This window comes from Chionomys nivalis, chromosome 15 (genome assembly GCF_950005125.1).
Source record: "Chionomys nivalis chromosome 15, mChiNiv1.1, whole genome shotgun sequence".
Classification (NCBI taxonomy): domain Eukaryota; kingdom Metazoa; phylum Chordata; class Mammalia; order Rodentia; family Cricetidae; genus Chionomys; species Chionomys nivalis.
Window position 1 is genome coordinate 827,971 of NC_080100.1, and position 15,686 is coordinate 843,656.

The 15,686-nt window shown below is 50.6% G+C and overlaps 1 protein-coding gene across 1 annotated transcript in view; it reads right to left on the reverse strand.

The window, feature by feature from the left end:
* Slc12a7 (solute carrier family 12 member 7) overlaps positions 1-15,686 on the reverse strand; it is a 54,984-nt gene that overhangs the window by 11,135 nt on the left and 28,163 nt on the right. The window contains exons 5-18 of the mRNA XM_057789813.1: positions 15,105-15,159; positions 14,334-14,464; positions 12,532-12,773; positions 11,548-11,759; positions 10,362-10,529; positions 10,017-10,115; positions 9,281-9,338; positions 8,404-8,578; positions 7,533-7,651; positions 7,039-7,137; positions 6,359-6,478; positions 5,294-5,398; positions 4,682-4,850; positions 316-511 (exon numbers count right to left, since the gene is read on the reverse strand). Of these exons, the coding sequence (XP_057645796.1) occupies positions 316-511; positions 4,682-4,850; positions 5,294-5,398; positions 6,359-6,478; positions 7,039-7,137; positions 7,533-7,651; positions 8,404-8,578; positions 9,281-9,338; positions 10,017-10,115; positions 10,362-10,529; positions 11,548-11,759; positions 12,532-12,773; positions 14,334-14,464; positions 15,105-15,159 (1,948 nt within the window). The remainder of the gene's footprint in view (positions 1-315; positions 512-4,681; positions 4,851-5,293; positions 5,399-6,358; positions 6,479-7,038; positions 7,138-7,532; positions 7,652-8,403; positions 8,579-9,280; positions 9,339-10,016; positions 10,116-10,361; positions 10,530-11,547; positions 11,760-12,531; positions 12,774-14,333; positions 14,465-15,104; positions 15,160-15,686) is intronic.

A 15,686-nucleotide genomic window follows, 5' to 3' on the forward strand; every position in this document is an offset into this window, starting at 1 on the left:
CTAAGTAAGCAGGGTCGAATGAAGTCCTCTACCCAGAAGGGCATCAAGGAACAACTTCCATGTCACCACCTACTCCATGGTCTTCAGAGGGTTGTGTGCCACATTCTAGGAAAACCCCCAAATGGAGATTGGGCTTGGGTATTAGGGGAGAAAGTATTAAAGATTATAAAGTAGCCATTTGCTTTCCCAGGGACTAACAACGTGGCTAGCACATTCAAAGGTCCCAAATATATACTCTCTAGCCAGACTTGGGTGTGACAGTAACACGGCTGGGGCTATCGTGGAACCTTGGTGGAAAATGGTTGCCACACCTACCCACAAAGTTCTTCCAGGAGAAAGGGTTATCTGCCTGCTTCCAGGACTCTGGCCAGCCCATGAGGACAGTGTTGTGTTTCATGCCGCCGAGGCCAGCTGACTGGATCAGGTGAGATGCACCATCTCGCAGGTTGGAGGACACCACCAGTTGGCAGAAGCCTTTGGTCTTCTCTGTACCCATCAGAGATCGGATGTTCTGTGGAAATTGCAGGGGAGTGTCACTATGTGATGTCAAGACACCTGTCAGTCACCATTGCAGTGAGGGGGGCCCTACACATATGCCACAGCCTGACGTTTAGGGATGGAGACTTTGAGGGGGTGCTTGGGAGTTGCTGGCCATATGTGTGAGACATATATGTGTCTGCAGATATGTGTGAGAGACAACATAAACCTGGCACTGTGAGACACAGCTGTGTGTAGGTCTCAATGTGGGTCACCACCCTGAGAGAGTATATTAAATATGATAGTGCTTTAAAATGATCTGTCTTTACCAAACACTCATTATTACTTGGACTGGGGGTGGGGGTCATATCAGACAATGATCATTAGATGTTTAAATGCTTCATAGTAATGGGCCAACTTTAACAGCCTCTGAGCAAATCCAGTGCTCCAGCAAGAACTATCAGACAAGCCACAAAGTCGGTCTCCACTTCTGTTACTCTGTCAGGTATCCAGCAGGACAGCTCCTCCCTCCCCAGAACAATAGAGAGGTCAATAGAGGGGTCGATAGAGAGGGTGGCCACTGTGACTCAGGACACTAATCAACAGCCCTAGGGATGCTGTCATTACATATCTATAGTGGTCGGCCTACTAGGTCCCCTTGGGTGCAGGGTGTCAGATAGAACCTAGAGAAACAGCCCTATCAGACTTCACATGTATGTGGAGGGTGACCTTCAGCCTCTGCGCCCTCCCTTTAAGTCTAGGAAGGCCACATCACTGTAGGCACACATTTTCCACACTTCATGTAGGCATAGGGAGAGTCCCTCTTCATAGTCCCTGATGAGATTCAGACTTAGCACTGATGCTGTCAGAGTCAAGACTTTGGAGACCCTGTAATGAGATGAGCATAGTTTGCATGGGAGACAGATGTGCTTGGGGAACTAGGACCAGGGAGGGGTGAATGATGCTCCAAAGAGGCCCATTGTGACCATGCTATAGCCAAGATGAGGAAATGTGACCTTATTTGGAAAAAGTGTCCTTGCAGAGTAATCCTGACTGTTCAATGGGACCCAAAATCCAGTAACAAGTCACCCTAAAAAGATAGGCAGAGAGACCTGAGGCAGAAGGCAGGCAGCTGTGTAGAGATGGAGGCAGAGGCTGAAAGGCCTGGAGCCCCAGAGCTAGAAAAGGGAGGAAGTATATTTGAGCCCACCATGCCCACACCTCAATCTTAGTCTTCACCCAGTCTGGGATTGCTCCACTGGTCACGTGACACACTTCTCCTTCCTTTGCCTGATTTCAGGGGCCTATGTCAGCCCCACAGTGCCCTGCACTAAAGCTCCACATGGTTCCCCAGCACCCCTCTCCTTCCTCCCTTACTTCCTGTTCATCTTTACCACCCATCCAGGGCAGACCAGGCTCACACAGACATGTTCCACTTATAGAATTCTGCGTAATTCGGGAACAATCTAAACACACTGTCCTAAAAGGGGAACATGCCAGGGAGTGGGAGGCAGCCCAGGCAGGAGGTGTGGTCACGGGGACACAGCTGCTCCTAAGCAGGAAGGAAAAGACAGTGCCCAGGATGGGGGTTTCATAGGAGAAGTACTAAACAGGCTGACTGAGCACTAGGGCTTGTGGAAGGGACATTATGTTATCCTTCAGGCTGAAGCTGGCTAAAGGTCACAGCAGAGACCAGGATTTCACAGGGCACTAAAACATCACTGCCCTGGCTTTGTGATGCCTGTGTCCCTGACACTGGCTTCAATGTTGCTTTCCCCATGCTACAGACTCAAGGTGCTGGAGCTGGGTCTTCTCGCCTTACTGCTAGAGAAGCTCCTGCCTAGCCTAACTAAAGCTGTAAAGGCCAGAGCCCTGAGTAGGCAAGCACCTAGCCCAGGTCGGCATTGTAACAGACAAGTCAGGGTGACTGTGGCTAGGGAGACCATACAGGAGAAGATGGGACCTCAGTTAGGAAAGGATAGTCTCAAACTCTCAAGCCTTCTCACACAATTGGTACAGTTGAAGGGAAAGTAACATTAATTCTGATAAGGAGAAACCATGCAAACAAGTTTCTTACACAAGCTTTGATGATTTATAAAAAGGCTTTACCAAAATGTCCTTATTTTTATACTACCAACAACAGTCTGATTGGAGGACAGTGATCCATCAGAAAAGTGAATCAGGGCCCAGATACTGACATGCAGACAGATGGACCCTTGGGCAGCTCCTTCTTGCTTTTGCTGATCAATAGAAATGACTAATTCCAAAGCTAAAGCCTTTCTCATAACCTTCTGCCTAAAAGCACTTAGAGACTAAAATCATCCACCCAGGGATTAGGGATGGCTCAGTGGCTGAGCACCTGTCTAACATGTATGGGGGCCTAGGTTCCCCATCCCCACACCAGCACTGCAAAAAAACAAGAGAATCAGACAGACATAAGTGAGAAAGCTAAGGGTGCGTCTCATGTCTTATCAGGATGGAGATTGAAAGTGGGGTCCGAGGGTCCTTTGCAGCCATCACTTCCACACAAATATCTTTTCCCATCCATTGCCAGTGAGACCAGATAACAGGAGCCTATGCACACTCTTATGCCCAACTGGTGGTCTCAACCCCAGGGATTTCCTCCACAGTGCATGACAGTGCATATAGCAGACACTGGACTCTCTGTGCCCTTGAGTTATCACAGAATAAAAGCAAGAGCACCTCCAAGACAGAGCTACCTCCTTCCCCATAACAGGATGCCTCTCTGACCAGCTGCAGGTTAGTTACTAGCAGACACTGACAGAACACCTTCCATTCTTAAGGACAATAGCTACAATGTTTCAATTCATGAGAGAACACGTCCATTCGTAAGGATGATAGCTACAATGTTTCAATTCACAAGACAACACCAGCCATCCTAAATGACAATAGCTACAATGTTTCAATTCACAAGACAGAACACGCCCTCCTTAAGGACAATAGCTACAATGTTTCAATTCACAAGAGAGAACCCATCCATCCTTAAGAACAATAGCTACAATGTTTCAATTCATGGGTTTACAGTCAACAGGCGCCAGTGTTTAGATCCAAGGAGACACATGCTGATAGACAACTGCTGGCCTCTTTGGAGGGGCAAGAGAAGGATCCATGGTTTTCCTGTCCTTGAACTTGCTGAATCTGACTGACCTGAAAAGCTGCCTGGGTAAGCAATGCCATCACTGAAAAGGCCACGAGATTGTCACTACAGACCAGGGTCACCAACAGCCATTTCCACCCATGCTCACAATCACACCTCGTACACCTGGCACAGCCTAAACTCAGAAACTAGGCTGCAACTTGCAGACACTCAGGTGGCAGGAAGCCTGAATGTACAAGCGAGACCAGATATGGACGGCCATTAGAGAAAAGCTGATCACCCCCCTCCAGAGAAGAGGGTGATACCCAGACATGGCAGCCACGATGGAACCCTGGGTCAGGTCCACAAAATGGAGGGAGGAGTAAGAAGGTTTCTGACAATCTGGGAAGCTGGACACTGGAGGTGGACAATCAGAAAGGGTTCTAGATAGATGACAGAATAGGATGTTACAGGAAAGGGGAGGGAGGTGACAGCACCCTGGTCTTATGGGAACAGCAGAGGCTAGAGGTAGACATGAGGGGACTGATGATTCTACTTGTTCGCCTCTGCTTAGACTGAAGATTTCCTGTGCAAGTCTGCAAGCAGAGAAATGCAAAAGCGTGCATAGGATTCTGGGAGTTACACAGCCACCAAACTGTGGGCAGCAGGCTACAGAGATGGCACCAGTATGTCACAGGAGCAGGTTCTAGTCACTTTCTCCCTCATTCACAGGATCAGGACATCTGCAGCATACTGCCTCATTTACCCACTGTCTCTACATACTAGAAGGAGCTGGGGTGCATGGGAGCGCAGCTATAACAGGCATCAGGAGCAGAGTACCAAGACTAGGCCACGGGGGCCCTTACTGCCTGAGTTCTACAGCACGCTGAGTGGAGCTGTCCCTGCTCCTCTCTATGCCAGGAGAACACACACCTCCTTTCTTCAAGTCTTACTCCTGACCATTTCAGACTCAGCAGCCACCTTGACAGGTACAAGTGACAACACATGTTCAAATCGTGGCTCCTAAACCTCGAGATGCAGGACATGGCTCAGCCCTTCCTAGGTAGCTGGAACCCTGACGTCAGTCATGACACTCCCCTTGCCCACCTCTTCAGCCCTCTGGGCCTCCACATGCTTGTCTAAGAAGGTGCCCTCTAGCACAGAACCCACGATGGTCAGGCCCTTGCCAGCCTTCAGCTGCGAGGTGAAGGACAGCAGGCGGGGGTGCTTCACACACTGTTCGGAATCCAGGTTCAGCATCACCAGCACCTGGGGCCTGTGGTAGGGTAAGCAAGGACAGGAGTTACAATGGCAATGCACAGCCCGGGTTCCAGTGCTCACCAAACCAGATGGGATAGAGATGGGAAGGACAGCAGACAGATAGCACAGGACGGGTAAGACAGGTGAGGTAGGAAGGATAGGAGAGACGGATACAGGCCCTGTGTCGAAGGCTACTGGTGTCCCAGCTAAGGGTGCTCAGTTGGGCCTTAGGGCAAACGAAATGCTCTTAGAGGAGTGTGCCTCCGATCCATACTGCTGGTGGCTTATTACATATGTCCAGGTCCTATCTCTGGCTATTCTCCCATTCTTAGACAGTGCTGCCCTGTCAGATATCTCCCCAGGGGCCAACAGTAAAAGCTTCTGAGACAGCATTAACCGTGAACAGGTTAGGGTCTTTGCTCTGTTGTTGTCTATTCTATGGCTGTAGGATGTACTCACCTCCAGTTCTTGGTATGTGGGGGCCCGTGTTCCACGCGCAGGAGGGCATAGCGGGCAGCATTCAGTGACAGGCCCCTGATGCCATCACCCCACTCCTTTTCAGCCCTGGGTGGGTAGAGAAAAGGGTCATCTTGTGCCTGTAACACTCTAAGAATGTTTGCCTGGCTGGGGCATTCAGTTTCTGTAAACCTGAGACATGAAGGGGCTTCCCAAGACAGGCAGGGGCTACTGGGTAGCATGGAATGGTACGAACAGCAGGACTTCCTCTGTGGCACTGACCACCAGGGACAGAGGGAAGAATGAGGGTAAGACCATAACTTGGAAGCCCTGTACCAGACTGGTCTCAAGGCCCAGTCAGGGAAGGACGAAGGAAACTCTGTGGGAACGGAACTCTCACATGTAGCTCCTGATACATGCCACCCTTGTCCAGAGTGTGCGCATCTGTGTACAAGCTTACAATGAGTGTCACATCAGTGCTGTGGTCGACAGAGTGCAAAACTCCTTAAACAGACTGTAACAGTCACAGCTGCTATATGCAGCCATAGATGTACCCACTGATAAAATAGAACGTTAAAAATATGTGGTGTGGGCTGGAGAGATGGCTCAGTGTTTAAGAGCACTGTCTGCTCTTCTAGAGGTCCTGAGTTCAATTCCCAGCAACCACAGGGTGGCTCACAACCATCTGTAATGAGATCTGGCGCCCTCTTCTGGCGTGCGGGCATACATGGAGGCAGAATGTTGTATACATAATAAGTAATAAATCTTTAAAATATATATATAAAAACATGTGATGTTAAAAACAGAAAACGAAACGAAACAAAAAACCTGCCCAGCTGTTTGCACAATGGCTCCCGGGCAGGAAATCAGTGTATACCTGAGCATGTCAGCCTGGCTGGGGTCAGAGGATGACACAGTACTCCCAAATCTCACAGGGTGTCTAACCTCTGAGACCTCATCAACAGCACCCAAATTCGCGCCCCCAGGCCGGGCGCAGGTCAAGCCCTGGTTCCGTGTGAGCGTGAGGACTGTGGGGAAGTCACAGCCATGCGAGAGGCTGCCACTCACCCGCGGTATTCGATGTACTTGTAGATGCAGCCAGCGATGAGCATGGCGAAGAGAGCATAGTACCAGGAGCAGATGAACATCAGGGCAAGGCAGAGGCTCATCCCAAGGAAGGAGAGGGTCCTAATGAACAGGAAGCTCAGACCAGGCCAGTACAGCCCCTAACTGGCACCTGAAACTGCTTCACAAACCGCACCTTCCCCATCATGAAAGCCTTCCTTGTAACAACACATCAGCCTCAACCCTTGGCAGTCAGGCCTGTCACTCAGTCATCCCTGAAATATAAAATTCCTTCCAGGCACCCTGCTGTGGCCCAGGATTGTGGCAACTTGAGGACAGCAAGTGCCTGTTTACCTCCTGAGATGGACAAGACACCCCAGCCAATGCAGAACACAGAACGGGCTCTATGCACCCCACCCCCAAAGCAGACTGGCAGTCCTAAGATCTTCACCTTTCCGACTTGACCAGAATGACACAAGAATCACATGGGCACCCAGGAGTATAATTACGAGTCAGACCTTCCTTAAAGTTCAGAGACCTGGACAGGACCAATACCTCACGGAATTCACTGGGGCTCCTTCCACAAAAACAGTTTTAAGCCCAGCAACAAGGGGGGCCTCCAGAACAGACTGCATGTGCTCAGGTTTGTGGGTTCCTCAGGGCATCTATGCAGAAGGCCTTACCAGTGGTAGAATTTGAAACGTGGGCGCCAGTTGGGTGTGCGCAGCAGGGTCTGGACAGCACAAGCCAGATTCACGAACATGTAGCACATGAGGAAGAACCTGGAGCGGAAGGCACAGTAAGATGGCTGCCCCCAAAGCAGCACTGTGGTATCCAGCCAGGGCCCCACCACACACTGCTCATCATCTTCCAGGGAGACCTTCCCCGTTCACACACACTGGTGCCTCCTCTAGGGGCCTCCACACAGCAGCTGAGAAACAGGTCACATCCTGACTGTCCCTGGCCAAACACCAGAAAAGTAGCCATTGCCACTACCACAGCAGCTCTCTGTAAAACCACGTTGGCATAGGCTGGACCAACAGCTGTGTACCCAAAGCACAACCACCTGGCCCTCTGTGCCTGCTTTGTATGTTTATTCCTGACCCTGTGTCCACATAGGAAGGGACAGTAGCCAGGTCCTCACACCCTCCACCCTGGTGTCCTTTAGGCTACTCACATGGACAGGATGGGGGCCACACTGTCCAGGGAGGCGATGAGAATGCCCGTCTCACAGATGAGGGCCGTGAGCAGCAGGGCCCACGTGGGCTCCCCATTGGCCTTTCCATGACCAAACACCTGCAGTATGGAGAGAGAGGTAGGTGGGCTGGGGCAAGAGAACACCCAACCACGGGTGAGTGGAACAAGTGGACAAGGCACTGTCCTTGACAAGTGAGGTGTTCAAGACTTTCAAGCAAACCCAGCTTTCGGCACAAGTCACTATGCTGTAGAAGCCAGGCCCAAGAGAAAACTAAACAGCCACACAGACAGGCTCAGGGGACAGTTCTGCCACACCTGCTTGTTGGTTTTCTTTTCTGTTTGGTTTTCTTTTCTATCTTCAGATCACTTCTGTGTGGTCAGTGGCCTCACTGGAACTCTATAGCCTCCAGAATTTTTGGAAAACAACTTCTTTTGGTTTAAGTTATTGGGCTAGGATGCTTTGATGTCATAGTCCCAGGAATCTCATTACATCCTGCACCTCTAGGTTCACCCCGGTAACTGCAGTCCCAGCTACAGATGCCAGGTTCAGGGACACCAATACCTGGTTAACTTCAGTGGGACCGTCCTTGGTCCAGCCTCAATAGGTCACATGGACAAACAAGGCCCACTGGAAAAAGACTTCAGAGAGCTCGGTGGCCTCTGCCCTGCACCCTCAGCCAAGTAGCTGGTGTGAGAGATGACCAGTATAGAGTCCAAAAGCAGGACGAATGTCCCCTGTCTTTATTCCATAGGTTCAGCTCTGCAGGATGGACTCTTAGGGACCCTACACACCCAAACAGGGCCTTCCAAGGCTCTTCTCAGGGCAGCCAGCACCATCTGCTGCAGCTCACCTGCAGGAAAGGGATGATGCCATCGCGGGCGATGGCCTGCAGCAGGCGGGGGGCCCCAGTCAGGCTCTGTAGGCCAGCACCACAGGTGGAGAAGAAGGAGCCAATGACGATGACCCAGGGGGATGGCCAGGCCAGCATGCCAATGACCAGGTTCCCTTGCAGGGCCTCCCCAAACCTATGGGTGAGCAGGGAAGGGGGTCAGTAGAACTTCCAGAAAGTGATCTGAAGACGGAAAAAAAAAATATCTCTGTCCTCTATTTGAGTGTGAACCTCTGGGCTCAGGGAGAAGGGAGGTAAAGAACCCAACCCAAGTAGGAGGACCCAACCAGCTTGGCAGCTTCCCTCAGAAGGGGCTTTGGTGGTCTGACACCGTTCTGCTGGAATCATCTCAGAACAGAAAGCTCTGGCTTAAGCCAAGATGGTGTTGGCCACTACCACTTCTGCAGCAGTCATATTTAGGTCTGGGGGTAACTATATTTCTTCACCATACAGTTTGTAAGACCCCCCTGAAGCCCTGAGATTCTGACAAACTTGTACCATTAAGAAGGAAGGGTCCACCATAGTCGACACTAAAGTCCCACTGACCCAGCAGCGGGGCTGGGGTCTCTAGGTCCCATCTCTTTCATTCTCACACCCCTGTCTACTCCTCATCTCCAGCTTCATCAGGCCTCAACTTTTCTGAGTAGTCTTTAGGCTCCCCGCTCAAGGGGCTGACACATAATGCTTTAGTCAGGCAAGAGGCAGTGTGACTGGATAAGAGCTTTTAGCTCATACACAATTGTGAGGCCAAGGGTAACTGAGTTTCAAAGCTGAAATCTCTCTCAGGAAAGACAATATACCAATTAGAGTCAGTTCATGTAGTAAAAAACCAACATACTTATCTCGCAAGACCACACCCTCGATGCAGGCCCCAAATAGCACTATGCAGGAAAGATCTGAGCTGAAGTTAAGGAGTGGTCAGTCCTAGGCCAAGCTCCAGATAGATGCATACTGGCCAGTGGGTCCTATCCCATGGGGCTGAACCCAGGATGACTTATTGGTAAGATATCCCCATACCCTGTCCCCACGGTGGTATCCCACACCTCCACAGTCCTTTGGACACTGTCCTCTCTAAAGAGAATGCAACCTCAGGGTACTCAAAAAGTGCTTGGTTGGTGGCCAGACCATCCTGCTGGAAGGACACTGGGCTCCTGGAATGTCAGTTTCACAAAAGCAACTGTGATCAGTGTTTATGCCACATACCACACTACACCCAACCAAGGCTGTATAACTAGTGTCCCAGACCAATCCAATGGTGTGCTGTATTTCTTCTCCTTTGATATTACTGGATATATGATGCCAGGGCCTTGTGCATGTTAGATAAGCACTCTACCACTGAATTATAACCCTTAGTTCTCACTTGGGTTTTTGGAGGGACATGTGCCAAATACGATCACAAGAGAACAGGAATCCTGGTGCCATGTTTTAATATGGCACATCACATAGGGCTGCCAGAGCTACAAGCAGGGCAGGCTGTGGTCAGGCCCTAAACCTGGAAAGTGCACCACAGAAGGTCACAATGAGAATGTGAGTGAAGGGCTTGAACAAGGGCAGCAGGGCCCCTTTAAGGATACAAATGAAAGACGTGGTCACGATGGCCAGAATGGTCCCTGTTGGGATGGACTTCTGGGCGTCTTTGAGGTCCCCAGAGCGGTTGGATCCTGCCATGATCCCTGCAGAACAGACAGGAGTGACAGTGACTGAAAGCCTAGAGGTATCGCCCACAGCACAACTCATCTGTAGGTCAGGAAAGACAGGCCGATACCACCACTGCTTGCTGGGAAGATGGTCCCTGAGGACTAAAAGACAAACTAGACAGAGACAGCAACAGCCATAAAGACAGAGTCAAAGGAAGATATTCATGGGGAGAATACACAGAGAAACAGAGGCAGGGGAGGCAGGGAGACGGGGAGCCTCACCTGTTACGGAGGGGAAGTAGATGCCAACTAGCATAGTGAAGTAGGTCATGATGTCCGTGAGGACGTATGGCAACGCGCCAGGCCGGCTCTCCTCAGACACGGGTACTGAGGACACGCCCTTCTTTTCCACAAATGCCCCCTTGTCCGAATATGTGCTCCACAAGTTGTCTGTAAGGAGAACAGGCTGGACTAGTAGACCTCCTAACAGGATTCCTCCACCTTCTGCTGGGAATGCTCACTGGGACTGTATGCCCGGCCTCACCACTCACAACAGCAGGTGGTTCTCGCTCTTCCGTGGCTCTGATTTCAATCAAAGATACTCAGCTTGAAAGGACCAAGGGCAAGAAGCTAATCCTCCCACCTCCCCCCAACCTCAACACAAGGTTTCAGCACTAGGGGATCCTTGCACACAGCACCTACATGCTCTTAAACAGCTAGTTGCCCACAGTCTTAGTGACCTCCCTGCTGGGCACCTACCAGCAAGGCAGCAAAGCTGTAATCGTATTAGTTCCTCCAATAATCCAAGAAATGTGGCCGCCTTCACTTTCCACTGCATTCCAGCCTGGCCCAGTGCAGTCTTGCACCAACTGTGAACACCCCATAGGGACCTCTCCAAAACTGGCCTGCCATCCCCGTGCACTTGATGCTTCCCTTGAGATCTCTTGGGAGTTGCTTCCTCCGGAGGGCTTACCTCAGAGATTCCAGGAGGCCCTGTGAGGGATCCCTCACCCAGACACAACCCTCAGCTACCTACTGACATCACACCACACCACTGGGGAGCACACAGAACCTCAGCCTCACAGAGGGCAGATACTAGGACCGAGTGTTCAGACTCTCCAGGAACAGTTCCTTCACACTAAGATGAAACTGCCCCCTATTTGTTATCCCAGCATGTGGGAGGGGATGACAGGGATGGTACCAATCCATCCTTGTCATCAGGGTTCTAGGCCAATCATGGATACATTGCAATTTCCAGGCCATGCTGGGCTATAAAGTGAGTATCTCAAACAAAGATTGAGTGCCTGGCCTTACCCAGCTGGTTTGTAGCAGCTGAAGAAGGCCATTTCAGTCTAGAGTTTGGCTGGACAGGACCCCAAGGATTTGTCTATACAAGAGGAACCAGGACCCTAAGAGTAGTCCCAAATAACCCAGGGAAGTGGTCACAGCCTTCCCCACCAGCACTTACCCAGGAAGACACCGCTGGCCACACCAGGGATACCCTGGATCTCAGTGACATTATTCTGTATAAAGTACTCGTCACAGGTGGCACTCAGGCTAGAGCCATTGCAGAAGAGGCGCCAGAGTGCAGTGGTCACTGTGCCGTTGCTGACAACCTGCGTTTTGGCACAGGTCTCAAAGCTGCGTTTTGCCAGCGTGCGGTTCCCAAGCAGACAGACCCTGGAGCGGGGAGAGGATAGAGCTTGATCAGGGCTGCCTTCCTCCTGCCTGGGGCAACTCTTTCTGGAAGGGAGGTGGTCATATCCTCCACAAAGATGGCAAACCCACAGCTCTGGGGGTTTCATTGCATCCTGGCTCCTGCATTCCCTATCAAGGACCATGGCAGCTTTGGTCAGTCCACGCCCAAACAACCACCTCACCCTCTGTTTCCTATTGTCCGTGCTATGTCTCCGTGCCAGGATGGACTCTTATCCCTCTAGAACTGTAGGCCAAAATAAACTCTTTCTTCCATAGGTTGTTTGTAATCATGTTGCTTTTCACAGCAACCTAAAAAGGACTAATACATTATCCAGAGGGCCACTGGCTACCCTGAGGTGTGGACAACCTTCATTAGCTTCCTGTTCTCATAGACGCACCCAGAGCCAGCTGCATGGGTTCTCATAGATGCACCCAGAACCAGCTGCACAAGTTCTCATAGATGCAGCTGCATGGGTTCTCATATTCACCCACAACCAGCCGCATGGGTTCTCATAGATGCACCCAGAACCAGCTGCATGGGCACTGTTACCATCCCGTACTCCAAAGTTTCTCAAAACCACACTGAAGCCCAGGAACGAGTGACTATCAAGTATGACCTCCATACTCTTGCTTAGAAAAGAACTGAGGGTCTGAAAGGAGAGAAAACCAGGAGGTCCAGGCCCAGCCCCTGGAGAAACACTGCAAGATAAACCCAGCATTAGATCAAGGCCCCCCTGAACAGCCTGGGACTCACGGGATGTCAGGTGGGGCGAAAGCTGTCTTGATGACCCCAGCATAGATGGCCATGATGGAAAGCACAACACAGGCTAAGAAGACCAGCGCCAGTTTGTTGACGTATTTGACACCCACGAAGACCACGACTGCCATCAGTGCCAGCGCGCAGCTGCCATACACACGCATGTTGTTCAGCAGTGCCGCTGCCTCACCATCTGCTGACTCTGCCTGGAAGACGGCTGCACTTGGAGAGATGTAGGTCTGCGGGAATAAGGCAGGTCAGAGAAGAAGGAGGTCCTGGCCAGGGACTTGTCCAGCCTTGACCTCACCCTGGCTCCTTCCCTGACACTAGCAAAGAAAGCCTGCTCCTTCCCTGACAGAGACTAACAAAGAAAGCCTGTTAGGACTGAGGGCACTGGGAGTACTGAGACAGAATCCTGTGTTTCATCCAAGATGGACCCAGGGTGCCAGTCCAAAGTCATTCCCTGTCCAGTTCCCTCAAACTGCCAAAGCCAGATTAAAACCAGCAGTACAGGAGGTTGGTCACCTTCTTAGTGGCCGACCTGACTTGGTCAGGTTACTCACAGGCAGGGGTGAACCCTTGTAGTGAGGGGTCAGGGACTCCTGACAACTGCCTCAGAAGAACCCAGGGCATCTCCTCTGTCTTTACTAATGCCAGCCAACATCTCCAGAGAGCCAGCAAGTAGGTACTGTGTCCTTCAAGCTGCTCTACCTTAGAGACCAACCAGACCCTAGGAATAGGCATGACAATCTAGAGCATCCCCTTCGTCTGTAACCCAAGACCTATAGGGGAACATGGACTCTTAGGTCCCAGCCCAGACTTTCCAAACTTGAATATATCAGGAAGCCTTTCTTAGCATGGGATGTCTTCCCTGTAGGCTCTGAGATACCTGGGTACCAAAGAAAAGAGCCAACTCTATGGAGATGGTTATAGTAATGGTTAATATTAATTGTCAATTGACAGGATCTAAGATGACCTAGGAGAAAAGTCTCTGGGGACACCTGTGATCCATATTAGATTAGCTTCTGTCCATACCAGTGAGATATCTTAGTTAAAGGTGGAATTTAATTTTAGGATGGTGGAATACCATCCTAAAAGTGGGTAACCCCGTCCCTGAGTTGGGATTTTGAACTGTATAAAAAGAAAAGGCTATCTGAACACTAAGATTCATCTCTGTCTTCTTCCTAGCTGCAGAAACAATGAGACCAGCTGCTTTGACCACCTGCCCTAGCCATTTTCTGGTCATGATGAACAGTATCCTTAAACTGAAAGATAAACCCTTCCTTAAGTTGCTTTTGTAATAGTTCATCATAGCAACTGGGAAAGAACTGGTACAGAGAATAAATTCCCCAGGCTTCTGGGATGTGAGATAGGTCAAGCCTCAGCCATTGCCTTGTTCCAACCTGGAACATTCATCTTCAAGGGTCACAGAAGACATACTGTCTCCAAGGCTGACTATACCGTACCTGGGGGGCACACTACAGACACTTAGGCTATAAAACTCACTGACACTGAGCACAAGTCCTACCTCAATGCAGGGAATTCCTTTGAGTGCAAGACTGTAAGGACGAGGGCTGAGCAGGCCTGCTTTGCCTTCAAGAGTTATACAAGCCCATGGCTCCTAAGACAGCACAGACTATGAGTTCTCATCCATCAGGGACCCAAACCCTCAGACCAGAGAGCAGTATTGAGAGCCAAGATGTCCAGAGCAGCAAGGTAGAGGACAGTCAGAGGGAAGAGTACAAAAGGGCTCACAGGCAAAGTGCCTGGGTAAGGAAGACTTTCACAGACGAACTCACCAGGAAGATCTCGATGGTACCCAGGATGTACATGGCGCCTGCAAACGTTGTGCCCAGATAGAAGCAGAGGCCTACAGCCCCTCCAAACTCAGGTCCCAGCGAACGGGAGATCATGTAGTATGAGCCACCCGCTGTAAAGATAGCCCAAGGAAAACACGGGTCAGGAAGTACCATTCACTATGAACATAGAGCATTCATTCAAAAAGAAGTGTCCCCAGGAAGGGACAAGCAGCTTTAGTCTTCCTTCAAAATAGATCCAGTAGGAAGCCTTGGGCAATGAAGTCATGTCTACCCTGTCCATTGGGTAGCTAAGGTGTGATGTGAAGTACCTGAAACAAGCAGGTCCAGTACCTCATTTGTCTTCAGAAAAATCTACTGTGCCTTCAGATGGTTAGACACTGGCACAGGCCTGCCAACTCTTTTATGCATATGACAAGTAGTGCTTGGTGGAGCTGTCACCGCTAGTTTTAAGAGTTATAGCTTCAGAAGGACCTGCCCTCCACTGAGGTTTGTGTCCATCTCTAGGATATGGTGTCTGTCCTCTCTAACAGAGGATAGGCAGGAGTGAGGTTTACACCAGGGCCTCTGGGGACAGGGCCACTCGCTTCTCTTCATGGGCAGCCCCAATACCCCAGTGCTATCCTAATGCAAACAGTTAATGTCATTGTCACCATGAGTCTGGGGAAGGGGATAGCAACCCTACACACGTAGCTCGTCCTGCACGGTGAAAAGGTCAATAAACTCAAGAGACACAAGCACTGGCATCCTCACCTGGGACTACACCGTTGGTCGCAATGGCACTCATAGAGATGGCAGTCAGCATTGTCTGCAAAGAAAGACAGCTCTTTCAGGAAACGTGTGCCCCAAGATTCTCCAACATGCTGAGCCTGAGGCTGCAGACTTCTGACCTCAAAGGAGGTGCTAAATGATCAGGAAAGACAGGTCCTTCCCTACCCAAACCCCAAATATGTTGCCAAAAGAAAAAGAAAATACAGGCTCCACACCCTGCCCAACACAGCCCTGAAAGCTGACCTTTACTCAGGTGCCTGACCTCTAAGGAGTCCCAATTTTGTCTCTACTAACCCATGAGGCACAAGGGGACACTTTATCTAGATGTGAATCCAACACTACGGTATAGGGGACCTCACCTTGTATCCGCCTTGCCTCCAGGAACCACCCTCTGCTCCAGAAAGTTTATTTGTGGGTGTCAGGGGTGTCAATAGCCTCACAAAGAGCGGTATCAGCCTGAAGTGCCCACACAGAGTGACCAGAGGACAGGCCTGAAGTGGCCTCACAGAATGACCAGTCAGGAAGCACAGGCACATGCCCTCGGGAGAGCTATGGCAGGACCAG